General features: G+C 47.6%; 1 protein-coding gene and 1 long non-coding RNA gene across 4 annotated transcripts in view; one reads left to right on the top strand and one right to left on the bottom strand.

The window, feature by feature from the left end:
- The window catches only part of LOC114816269, a 57,091-nt gene that overhangs the window by 37,447 nt on the left and 7,211 nt on the right, over positions 1–12,433 (bottom strand). The window lies entirely within an intron of this gene.
- The window catches only part of LHFPL3 (LHFPL tetraspan subfamily member 3), a 159,747-nt gene that overhangs the window by 146,020 nt on the left and 1,294 nt on the right, over positions 1–12,433 (top strand). The window contains exon 3 of one of the 3 annotated variants that reach the window (XM_029078413.2): positions 6,446–6,473. The exons of 1 other annotated variant lie outside the window; for it this stretch is intronic. In XM_029078413.2, coding sequence (XP_028934246.1) covers positions 6,446–6,462 — 17 coding nt within the window. In that variant the 3' untranslated portion in view covers positions 6,463–6,473. Of the gene's footprint in view, positions 1–6,445; positions 6,494–12,433 lie in introns of all 3 variants that reach the window. One more of the 3 variants, XM_029078412.2, reaches the window with a different exon arrangement.

Raw genomic sequence — 12,433 nt, 5'->3', positions numbered from 1 at the left:
AGTGGAAAGAGCATGGGCTTAGGAGTCAGAGGATGTGGATTCTAATCCCACCTCCGCCACTTGTCTGCTGTGTGACCTTGAGCAAGTCACTTTACTTGTCTGTGCCTCAGTTACCTCATCGGTAAAATGGGGATTCAAAGTGTGAGCCCCATGCGGGACAACCTGATTACCCTGTATCTTCACCAGCACTTAGAACAGTGCTTGGCACACAGTAAGCATTTAACAAATACCATCATCTTCATTATTATTATTTTGTCCACTCAGACAGAAGGTCCAGGGTTGGTCCGCCATCTGCCCCAGACTAAGAAGAGGGCGGCAGAGATAATAATAATTATGGTACTTGTAAAGCGCTTACCATGTGCCAAGCACCATTCTAAGCACTGGAGTAGATTCAAATTAGACTGGACAAGTTAGACTGGACACAGTCCCTGTTCCACAAGGCTCACAGTCTTAATCCCCATTTTACAGATGAGGTAACTGAGGCCCTCATCAGAGAAGTGAGGTGACTTTCCCAAAGTCACACAGTAGACATGTGGTGGAGCCAGTATTAGAACCCAGGTCTCTCTGACTCCCAGGCCTATGCTGTAGCCACTAAACTGTGTCCAGATCTGAGCCACGGCACCTTATTGATTAGATCCTCATCCGGCAGTGAAGCCTCTTGGTGGGGAGGGGGAAACGGGTCCCCTCTGTCAGCCGCTCTGCTGAGCGCTGGATCGGTTGATACCATGAAGGCTTCCGCTGAAGGAACAGGAGAGGCCTCTGCACACAGTAAGCGCTCAATAAAAACCATCGACTGGTAGATTGATCACCAAGACAAATCCAAGCCCTCCACCTGGTTGGACATCAAACACCTGGAGGATATTATTATTATTAGCAATAAATAACGATATTAATGGTATGTTAAGCACTTACTATGTATCAAGCACTGTTCTAAGCACTGGGGTGGAGACAAGCTAATCAGGTTGGACATATCCCCTGTCCCACACAGGGCTCACAGTCTTCCTTCCTCCCCGCTGTCTCCTTCAGTGAACCTCCTCTCTCAAACGAAGAAAAAGCTGGAGGAAAACACAGCCAGGTACTTGGAAAGCAAATCGATATTCTATGGGAGTCAGCCCCTAACGGAGGCAGGTCGATGAGGCCCCCAAAGATAGGTATAATGGAGGAGGGGAAAACCTATTCAGAAACTTGAAAACAAAGGAACAGGTCAGGACAATCCTGAGGGGATTAGAAAAGGCACAGTCCAATGTTGTTAGTTGAGTGCTCTGCACATAGTAGGTGCTCAGTCAATACTATTGATTGATGGACTGACTAATGCTTATCCAGAGCAGGAGCTGGCAATCTGTGCAGAAGGACTCAACTGAATGAATCCTTTGAGCGGTTGGTGTGCTGTTGAGAGACCCACCTCGGCCAACAGAAATTGGAAGATTAGTTCCCCTCCTGGAGGCGGAGGTTTTAGGAAAATTGGGATATTCAGAGACAGGCTCGAAAACGAAACAGGCCCTCTGAAGGATCAACCCATCAGAGCAGAAAAGATATAGGTTCACAGGCAAGTAAACTGAAAGGCAGTTTCTGGTTTTTGCCCTTTTTTATGGGCAAATACCTAACAAATACCTTAGGCGCTTACTATGTGCCAGACACTCTACAAAGCACTGGGGTGAATACAAGCTAATCAGGTTGGACATAGTCCCTGTCCCACATGGGGCTCACAGTCTTAATCACCATTTTACAGATGAGGTAACTTAGGCAGAGAAGTTAATTGACTTGCCCAAAGTCAGGCAGCAGACAGGTGGGGAGGCGGGATTAGAACCCAGGTCCTTCTGACTCCCATTTTGGTCTTTTCAGCCTCACTAATACCAATCAATTGCATTCACTGAGTATTTACGTTGTGCAAAACACTACTAAGTCCTTGGGAGAGGTCACTATAACAGAGTCCGAAGGCACGTTCCCTGCCTACAAGGAGCTGAAAGTCTAGACGGGGAGATGGACGTTAAAATAAATTAGGGGTATGTACGTAAGTGCTGTGGGACTGAGGGTTGGGTGAGATAAAGGGTATAAATCCAATTGTAAGGGTGACACAGAATGAGAGCTTAGTTGGGGAAGGCTCCTAGGAGGAGAGGTGATTTTAAGAAGGCTTTGAAGACCTATCGTCTGTTGGATGTGAATGGGGAGGGAGTTCCGGGGCAGAGGCAAGATGGGGGCAAAGGGTAGGCAGTGAGATAGACTCATATTTGTGGATGGAATCTCACCATCACTGGCATCGTCTTCATCGTCATTGTCTAGCCTACGGTCTGGAGGGATGTACCATTCTGTACATATTTACTAGATCTACAGTATCTATGAAACTGGAAAATTCTGTGGAAGTCCGAGGAGGCAGTAGGAGTTCGGAGACACTTTTCTGCTCAACACAGAAAAGTCTTGGGAAAGAACTGAAGGCAGGAGAGGAGTGGGAGATAGGGAAGGCAGAAAAGAGGGAAGGAAGGAGGGAGGATGAGAGGGAGAAAGGGAAGGAAGAAATGAGAGACGGAGGAGAGAGGGGAAACAGTCCTCAGATGGCCGTGTGGCCTAGTGAAAAGAGCATAGGCCCGGGAGTGAGGGGACCTGGGTCTAATCCCAGCTCCACCAGTTGTCTGCTGAATGATCTGGGGCAAGTCACTTAACTTTCCTGTGCCTCAGTTCCTTCATCTGTAAAATGAGGATTAAGACTGTGAACCCTATTGTGGGACGGGGACTCTGTCCAACCTCATTGCCTTGTGTCTACCCCAGCACTTACTACAGAGTTTCAACCATTGGAAGCATTTAACAAATACAATAAAAAAGGAGGGTTTTGTACTCGGCAAAGGGGACAGCAGCATAGAAGGAGCTGAGAGCAGCAGTGCAGTGAGCATAATAATCATGGCTCTGCCTCTGGCTTGCATAACCACTGATTTCACCTCATTGGATCTTAGTTTCCCCATTTGTAAAATGAAGATAATAATTCTTCCCTGTCTCCCACGGTGCTGGGAGGATTAAATAATCACTTCTAAAACATTGTTCTCTAAATAACATTAAATCAAAATATCCAGCAGGGCAGGCTCCCTGCAAACCCTCTCGACTCATTTTTATTAAAATTCAGTTTTGCTTCTCTTTCATTTCACTGCTGCACCTTGCACCGGACAAGGCAGCTGGTATCATCAGTCAGGGCTAATAGTTTCCAGGATCATCTTCCGTCGCCTGGGAAGCAAGTTGGCAAGTACAGTAAATAACATTCTTAGGGCTCTGTTTAATGAAAATATTCATCGAGTAGGATATACTCATTAATTTTTTTTAATGAATGAGACAGCTGAGCTATCAAGTTTGAGCGTCTCAAATGGAAGCCTAGCGACCGCATCTGGTTTTCTACTTTGAGTGTTATAAATAGGCCGCTTGCTCAACCGATGCAACTAAATCTGTTTATTGATCCGTCAAAGTAGCCTTTATCATTGAGAGTAAGTACTCTGGGGAAAATGTGTAAGAGCTAAGAGAACCCGAACACGATGGTAGACACCCTGACACATTTTATAGTAAAATGATAGTTGTGTTGGAAGCAGCTTAGCGGAACGAGCACGAACCTGGGTATCAGAGAACCTAGTTCTAAACCCCGCTCCGCCACTTGTCTGCTGTGTGACCTTCGGCAAGCCACTTCACTTCTCTATGCCTCAATTACCTCATCTGTAAAATGGAGATTAAGACTGTGAACTCTATGGGGGACAGGGACTGTGTTAATCCTGATTAGTTTGTAATCCCTCTAGACTGTAAATTTGTTGTGGGAAGGGAATATGCCTATTTGTTGTTCTCCTGTCCTCTTTCAAGTGCTTAGCAGGGTGCTCTGCACAATGTAAGCGCTCAATAAATACAAATGACTGACATGTATCTACCCCGGTGCTTAGTACAGTGCCTAGCACATAGTAAGCACTTAACAAATACCATGAAGTAAGTCTGTCCAGTGGCGGTTCTCAGGCCAGCAAGAGGTGGGATGTGTGACCCTGGGAGGAAGCTGTAAACTCGGCTGCAGACTGTAAGTTCATCTCCAGACTGTGAGCTCGTTATGGGCAGTGAATATGTCCACTACTTCTGTTGCACTGTACTCTCCCAAGCGCTTAGTACAGGGCTCTGCACATAATAAGAGCTCAGTGAGTACCACTGATGTATTGATTGAAGACAGGTCCCGGGCCCCCGGTGGTCTTTCCCCAGCAATCCCTGCTTGCTAGGATTTGTCCTCCCCTCCCAGATCTCTTCTGATGCCAGATGACTAATAGTAATAATAATAATAATAATAATAATTGTGGTGTTTGTTAAGCACTTACTATGTGCCAGGTACTGTACTGAGCGCCCGGGTGGATACAAGCGAATCAGATCAGACACAGTACCTGTCCCACGTGGGGCTCACAGTCGCAAACCCCATTTTATAGATGAGGGAACTGAGGCCCAAAGAAGTGAAGTGATTTGCCCAGGGCCACGCAGCAAACAGGTGGTGGAGCCGAATTAGAACTCATGACCTTCTGACTCTCAGACCCGAGCTCTATCCACCATGTCATCCCCTTCTGCCCTGAAGTGATGGAAATGGGACAGGACACGAGCCTGACCACTCTCGAGAAGGATGTAAAGTGACTAATGATAACAACAGTGGTATTCATTAAGCGTTTACTATGTGCTAAGCACTGTACTAAACCCTGGGGGGATACAAGCAAATCGGGTTGGACACAGTTCTTGCCCTATGCGGGGCTAACAGTATCAATCCCCATTTTACTGATGAGGTAACTGAGGCCCGGAGAAGTGAAGTGACTTGCCCAAAGTCACACAGCAGACATGTGGCGGAGCCGGGATTAGAACCCATGATCTTCTGAAGCCCGTGCTCTAACCACTACACCACACTGGGTAATAGTCAGTGAGACTACAGGGTCCCTGGAGAGTATACAAGGCAATTTTCCCTGAGAGATAGGCCAGGTGACACACCCTGGAGTCAGAGACAGTGGAACTACTGTAACAATCCGTCAAGCAATAGTATTTATCGAACACTCTGAGAGCACGGACCTGGGCATCAGAAGGTCATGGGTTCTAATCCCTGCTCTGCCACTTGTCTGCTGTGTGACCTTGGGCAAATCATTTCACTTCTCTGGGCTTGTTACCTCACCTGTAAAATGGGGATTGAGACTGTGAGCCCCATGTAGGGCAGGGTCTGTGTCCAACCCAATTTCCCTGTATCCACCCCAGCGCTTAGAAGAGTGCCTGGCACATAATAAGCACTTAACAAATACCATAATTATTAATAATTATTATTCTCTGTGATGATCTCAGTGGCAGGGTACAGTAGTCACTGGGATGACCTGCATTATGACTATCACACTGGAGTGTCAGGCGGTATGGGCTATCACACTGGAGAGACCCTGCTTTATGACCATCACAAAGGTCATAAAGATCACTCTGGGGTAACGTGCAGTGTGACTTGCACTGGAGTGATATGCAGTGCAGCTATTGCAGTGCACTGATATGCAGGGAGAACATCATCGGCATATAATCAATACTATTAATACTGATAGATTGTACTCTCAAGCGCTTAGTACAGTGCTCTGCACAGAGTGGGCTCTCAACAAATGCCACTGACGGATTGAGTCCCTGCATTGCATAGAACACTGTACAAAATGCTTGGGGAAGTAAAACACTGTTATTCATTCAATAGTATTTATTGAGCGCTTACTATGTGCAGAGCACTGTACTAAGCGCTTGGGATGAACAGGTCGGCAACAGATAGAGACAGTCCCTGCCGTGTGACGGGCTTACAATCTAATCGGGGGAGATGGACAGACAAGAACAATGGCAATAACTGTTAGTAGATGTGATCCTTGATTTCGAGGAGCTTGCAAACTAGCCAGGAGATAGACCCAAAAAAAAATTTACAGATAGGAGGATGACAGAAAGGGGGCTATGTTTTATGAATTAGTGCTTAATAGAGTAAGAAAATAAGGCCATAAATGCCAGAGGAGGTTGTGAGCATACAAGTGGTTAAAAATGTCACAGAAGCGCTGAAGTAACAGTTAGATATTTGAGAAATCGATCAGGAAAGGCTTCCTCGAGGAAGTGCTATTTCAGAAAGGCTTTGAAGCTGGGAAGGGCTGTGGACTGCTGGATGTGAAGGCAGAGAGTTCCAGGAAGGGGGAAGGGTGTGAAAAAGGGAACTTTACCGACGATGACTATCGCTGAACCCCAGCTAGCCCTGCCCTCCTGTTCTTCTGGGCATCCTGGATGGCTACTGAATCGGTTTCTTGGTCCCTCTGTGCCTCGCTCCCTCCCTCCCCCCGATCAGGCCCCGGGAATTCTCTCCCGCAGAGAACGGAGCCTCTGAGGATGGGGCCGGGTTTGATGGGCAATGATGGGTGAGCTAGAACTCGGTTTCTCCTAACCCTTCTGTTTTTCCCTCGCAACCGCTCAGAGGACGGAAATGCTTAACGCAAACCAAGGTAGCGTGAGACCGAACAGCGTAAGTGTGCGCGGGGCACGCCGTGGGTGAGCCGTGTTGTGTGCGCTTCTGCCTCATCAGCCTGCATGCCTTCCGCTTCGCTCCCGCCATCCTGCCCCTGGCGCTTGGCTGGCATGAACGGCCGCTTTGCGGGAGTAGGCCTTTCATCTCCGTTCCCGTTACCTGTCTGCAATTCAGGCCCCAGGCCCATTGTGAGCACCACCTAGCAGCCAGAGAGTGGCAGAGTCTGGTGGGTTCTGATCCTCTCTCTCGGGGGCTGCACCCAGGATTTCTGTGGAGCTGCAGGTGGGAGGTCCCCACGACACCCCACGGGGGTCAGCTTTGAGAATCTGGCCACTTCCCCCACTGGGGTGATGCCTTCACACAGGGGACCGTTGCTCGCATCCTGAGTGCCCAGCCCCAGATGGGCCATTTGAAGCTTCTTCGGGGATGTACTGGGGTGAGGGTATGGAAATGCCATCCTGCCGAGCAAGTGGGAGAGCAAGATGAGCCAAGAAGGAAGGTTCTATTCTTCTCTACTCATTCATGTATTTGCCAACAATACCTAAGAGCAGATCCACTGATTGTGAAAGAAGAAGACATAAAGAAGATCTAGACTGAGAAAATGGCCACTACTGAGAGATATGGAGGGTCGAGCTGGGGCAGAGAGAGTGAAAAATGGGAGAAATCTTGTTTCTCCTCCTCCTTTCTCCTCCTCCTCGTCCAGTGTTTAGTACAGTGCCTGTCACATAGTAAGCACTTAACAAATGCCACAATTATTATTATTAATATTATTAAGTAATTGTTCTGGCAAGGAGCTATCATGCAGCAAAGCAGCCCCCACAAGAAGAGAGAGAAACCCCAAACCACAGTGTGTAGGATTACCAGGAGGTCATATTGTCTGTGAGGGAAGAAGAGGGAAATCAAGGGCTTCAGTTCAGGGTCCTGGGCAGGGAGAAGGCTGGATCCAGGAATGGGGGAGGAGAAGTCTACCAAGTGCTGGGCTGAAGAGGAACCGAACCCAATACTGGGGTGGAGGAGACTCCTGAGCTGCCTGGACAGAGGGGTTGAGCCAGAATGATGACATGCAGTATCTTTGTAAGCCCGTGGGCAGGGAATGTGTCTCTCATACTGCTCTACTGTACTCTCCCAGGTACTTAGTACTGTGGTCTGCACACAGTAAGTGCTCAATAAATATAACTGACTGGTTGACTAACCCTTCCACCCTGGGAAATAGTGGTGATTAGAGCAACGGGCAACCCTCTTTAGACCAGCAAGCAGTGGGCTGCTTTTTTGATCTCTCCAGTAGCTGAGGCCCCACTGCAACCTTCTTTCTTCCCTTGGCTTGGCGTGATTCGTTCGTTCAATCATATTTATTGAGCGCTTACTGTGTCCAGAGCACTGTACTAAAACTTGGGAGAGTACAATCCAACAATCAGTTGACACATTTCCTGCTGATGTGGACCCTCAATCCTCCAGGCAGTCCATACTCCTTGTAACTGCAAGCTTCCTTTTGGACAGGAATCTTGTCTATCAACTCGGTTGCACTGTGCTCTCCCAATCATTTAGTTCACACAGTGAGTACACAATAAATACCATGGATTGATTGATTAATTGATCGAGTACCAAGGAATTCTGTTCCCAGGCACCAGACTATTGGGGTGTCCAAGGCCTCTCCAGCCAATAGTAGCCTTTGAAGCTCTACTGCAAGGGTCCTCAAAGCCATTTGAGGTACAACCCAGTAGTGTGGGGAGGGAATGTGTCTGTTTATTGTTCTATTGTACTCTCCCAAGTGCTTAGACAGTACTCTACAAACAGTGAGCACTCAATAAACACGATTGAATGAATGAATGTTAATCTGGATATCAGTCTTTCCAGACTGTAAATTTGTTGTGGGCAGGAAACTTTGTGGATTCACAGATAGAGCATGGGCTTGAGAATCAGAAGGACCTGTGTTCTAATCCTGACTGCGCTACATCTGCTAGGCGACTTTGGGCAAATTGCTTAACTTCTCTGGGCCTCAGTTACCTCATCTCTAAAATGGGGATTAAGAATGTGAGCTCCATGTGGGAAAGCGATGGGTCCAAACTGATTAACTTGTATCGATCCCAGCACTTAGAACAGTGCCTGGCACATAAAAAGCGCTTAACAAGTACCATAATTATTATTATTATTATTATCAACTCTGTTACAGTGTATTCTCCCAAGTGCGTAGTATAGTGCTCTGCACACCGTAATCACTCAATAATTATGGTTAATTGAAAGATTGGAGAACCAAGGTTCCATGTATCACTCAATCCTCTATCTGATGGCCTGCAACCTATTTTCCAGGTAAGTGCTATGGTCCCATTTCCCTGATGGGAAAACTGAGTTCCATGTGGTAACTGGAATAAACAGTAGGAAGCAGCATGGCCTAGTGGAGCAAGATGGCCTAGTGGCAAGAGTAAGGGCTTGGGAGTCAGAGGGCATGGGGTCTAATCTTGGCTTTGCCACTTCTCTGTTCTGTGACCTTGGGCAAGTCACTTCACTTTTCTGTGTCTCAATCACCTCATCTGCAAAATGGGGATTAAGAATGTGAGCCTTATGTGGGACAGGGAATGTGTCCAACCTGATTACCTTGTATCTACCCCAGTGCTTAGAACAGTGCGTGGTACATAGTAAGCATTTAACAAATACCATAATTTCTATTTGTAGGAGGAAGAGGAGGAGGAGTGAAACGAGTATTCATTTCCTTTTCTCTCCATCCAAACTTCTACTACACTGATCCAAGCACTTATTCTAACCTAGCTTGACTACTGCACCAACCTTCTCGCTGACCTCTCTGCCTCCTGTCTGTCCCCACTCCCCACTTCACTCTGCTGCCCAGATCTTTTTTCTAAAAAACCATTCAGTCCTCCCCACTTCTCAAGAACCTCTAGTGGCTGCCCATCCACTTCCACATCCAACAGAAGTTCTTCACAATTGACTTTAAAGCAGTCAGCTCTTCCCCTCCTACCTCACCTCTCAGATCCAGCCTCCACAGTTCACTCCTCTAATGTCAGCTTGTACCTCTATCTCTTCTAGCTCACTGCCAACCCCTTGCCAACATCCTCCCTTTGGCCTGGTAGTCCCACCCTATTCATACACAACAGACCACCACTCTCCCTACCTTTCAAACCCTTCCTCAAATGACATCTCCTCCAAGAAGCCCTCATTCCCCCTACTCCCTCTCCCTATGCACTTGGATACATACCCTTTAATCACTTGATAGCCACCCTATCCTCAGTCCCACCACACTTATGCACATATCTATAATTTATTTTAATATCTGCCTTCCCTTCTAGACTATAAGCTCCTCGTGGGCTGGGAACAAGTCTACAAAATCTCCCAGGCATTTAATACAGTGTTCTGCACGAGGGAAACACTCAATAAACATCACTGATTGATTAATTGGCCCCTTACCAGGTGTAAAACACTGGACTTAAGGCCTGGGGAACAATACACTGGTGAGAATTAGCCAGGGTCTGTGGCCTGCAGGGGACTTAAAGTCAGGACAGAAACCAGAGGTCAGGAAAACCAGTCATTCTCCAAACAAACACAGTCCAACTCTCAAACTGGTCACAGTGGTGACTACATTTTTCCCTCCCCTTCTCTGGATGCAGCTCTAGGCACCAGCGAACTATATCACGGAAGACATTTTAACACAGAGACTAAAGCGGTCCCAGAAACAGTCTGAGCTCGTAAAAGGGATTTCTTCTCGGAGGAAGCTTAAACAGAGCTTCCTTCCTGAACTGCGTGCATGATCAATGAAATGCTAAGCAGGGTTATTTTTACCCGTGCCCGTGGCAGACGGTGTTAAAAATAGACGCGAGCCCTCGTACAAGCGACGGAACCTTACGGGAGCTCTTCCTCGCTGATTAATGGAAATGAAGCCTGGTGTCCGCAGCCTCCGGGTCTGGGTATGGTGGTGCCAGGCGCATAATCAGGTTCCCGAGCTCGAGACTTGATATTTGGTGTGTTGGGGGTGAATGACTCAAAGGTTTGCACAGGGCTCTGTGGTTTCCCAGGGTGTCTGGAATGTTGAGACTGGGAGAGGCAGCATGGTCTAGTGGAAAGAGCCCGGGCCTGGGAGTCAGAAGGACCAGGGTTCTAATCCCTGACCCTCCACGTGTCTGCTGGGTGACCTTGTGCAAGTCACTTCACTTCTCTGGGCTTCAGTTCCTCATCTGTAAAATGGGGATAAAATCTTTCTTTGACTGTGAGCCCAATGTGGGAGAGGGACTGTGTCCAACCTGATTAACTTGTAGTTACCCCAGTGCTTAGAATAGTGCTTGACACAGAGTAAGAGCTTAACAAGTATTGTCATTATTATTCAATATTATTATTATCCCAACCCACAGAGGTCAACCAGGATGGGAGGTCTTTCTAACAATAATAATAGTAATTGTGGTATTTGTTAAGCGCTTACTTTGTGCCAGACCTGTACTAAGCAATGGGGTGGATATAAGCAAATCGGGGTGGACACAGTCCCTATGCCACATGGGGCTCACAGTCTCAACCCCCACTTTACAGATGAGATAACTGAGGCACAGAGAAGTGACCTGCCCAAGGTCACACAGCAGAAAAGTGGCGGAACCGGGATTAGAACCCAGGTCCTCTGACCCCGAGGTCTTTCAATTTCCACTAGGCCATGCTGCTTCTCTACATTCCCTCCAATACTTTCTGGCCTCAACTCTTCTTTTCAGATTATCTCCCTTATGCCCAGTTCTTTATCACCGACCAGGGCCCAGAACAAATGAAAAAGTTATAGTGAGGACAGGTGAATTCCAGCCAGGATCCCATACTGACATCATCATCATCGTCAACAGCATCTTGAAAAGAGTTCCTTCTTTTCATCATCAAAAGGAAACAGTGGTTAAAGCATGAACTTGGGAGTGAGAGGACCTGGGTTCTAATCCCAGTTCTGCCACTTGTCTGATGTGTGACCATGGGCAGGTTACTTAACTGTTCTGTGCCTCAGTTTCCTCAACTATAAAATGGGGATTCTATACCAAGCCCATGCTCTACCTACTAGACCACATTGCTTCTCTCTAGCCTTTATTGCCATCCATTCTCCTCACATGTTCCACCCCAGAGAAGCTGTGCTGAGGCCCAGAGGCTGGCTCTGCTCCAGGATTCTGTTGCTCAGATCCTGCCTTGCCACTGGATGTTGTCGGTAGCCTGCAAGTGACGCCGACAGAAAAGCTCAAGGAGCCCACCAGGTGCTGGTTCACAGGTCCGGGTCTCAATCGATCAATCCATCGATCCAACAGTGCTATTTACTGAGCGCTTACTGTGTGCAGAGCACTGTATTAAGCACTTGGCAGAGTACTTAACCAGAGTACCAACAGAGTCGGTAGACAGGATCCAAGCCCACAATTACCTTACAGTCTCGAAATGACCTTGCAATCTAGAATCTCAAAACCATTTGGAATGCTGCACAGGGCACTGCTCTACAATGACTCAGTTGATAATATTAATTGAGCGCTAACCAAGTGCAGAGCATTGGTACAATGAGGAGGAATTGGTGGGCACATTCCCCGCCCATAGCGAGCTTATGGTCTAGAGGAGGAGACGGACATTAATATCAATAAATAAATTACAGATAGGGACATAAGGGCTGTGGGGTTGAGAGAGGGGTGAACAAAGGGTGGATATCCAAGTTCAAGGGTGATGCAGAAGGGAGTGGGAGTAGAGGAAATCGATGGTGTGGTCAAAGTCTGATGTTAAAACTGCTTCTGGTCTGGCACTTCCCTTCTCACCTCCGTCCTCCCTCCCTCCCTCCCTTCTCCTGACCTCTCCCTCCTCTCCCCCACATCCTTCCAACCCCGTGTGGGAAGAAAAATTCATGCCACTCTACCTCCCCTCCCCTCCCTTCCCCACCTCCTCCCCCAATGGAGACAGTAGGTGCATCTCCGCTGACCAGCGGAGCCAGAAGTGATA

This window comes from Ornithorhynchus anatinus, chromosome 13, assembly GCF_004115215.2.
Source record: "Ornithorhynchus anatinus isolate Pmale09 chromosome 13, mOrnAna1.pri.v4, whole genome shotgun sequence".
Taxonomy (NCBI): domain Eukaryota; kingdom Metazoa; phylum Chordata; class Mammalia; order Monotremata; family Ornithorhynchidae; genus Ornithorhynchus; species Ornithorhynchus anatinus.
Note: the sequence above shows the minus strand (reverse complement) of the source record. Positions and strands in the feature narration are given on the sequence as shown.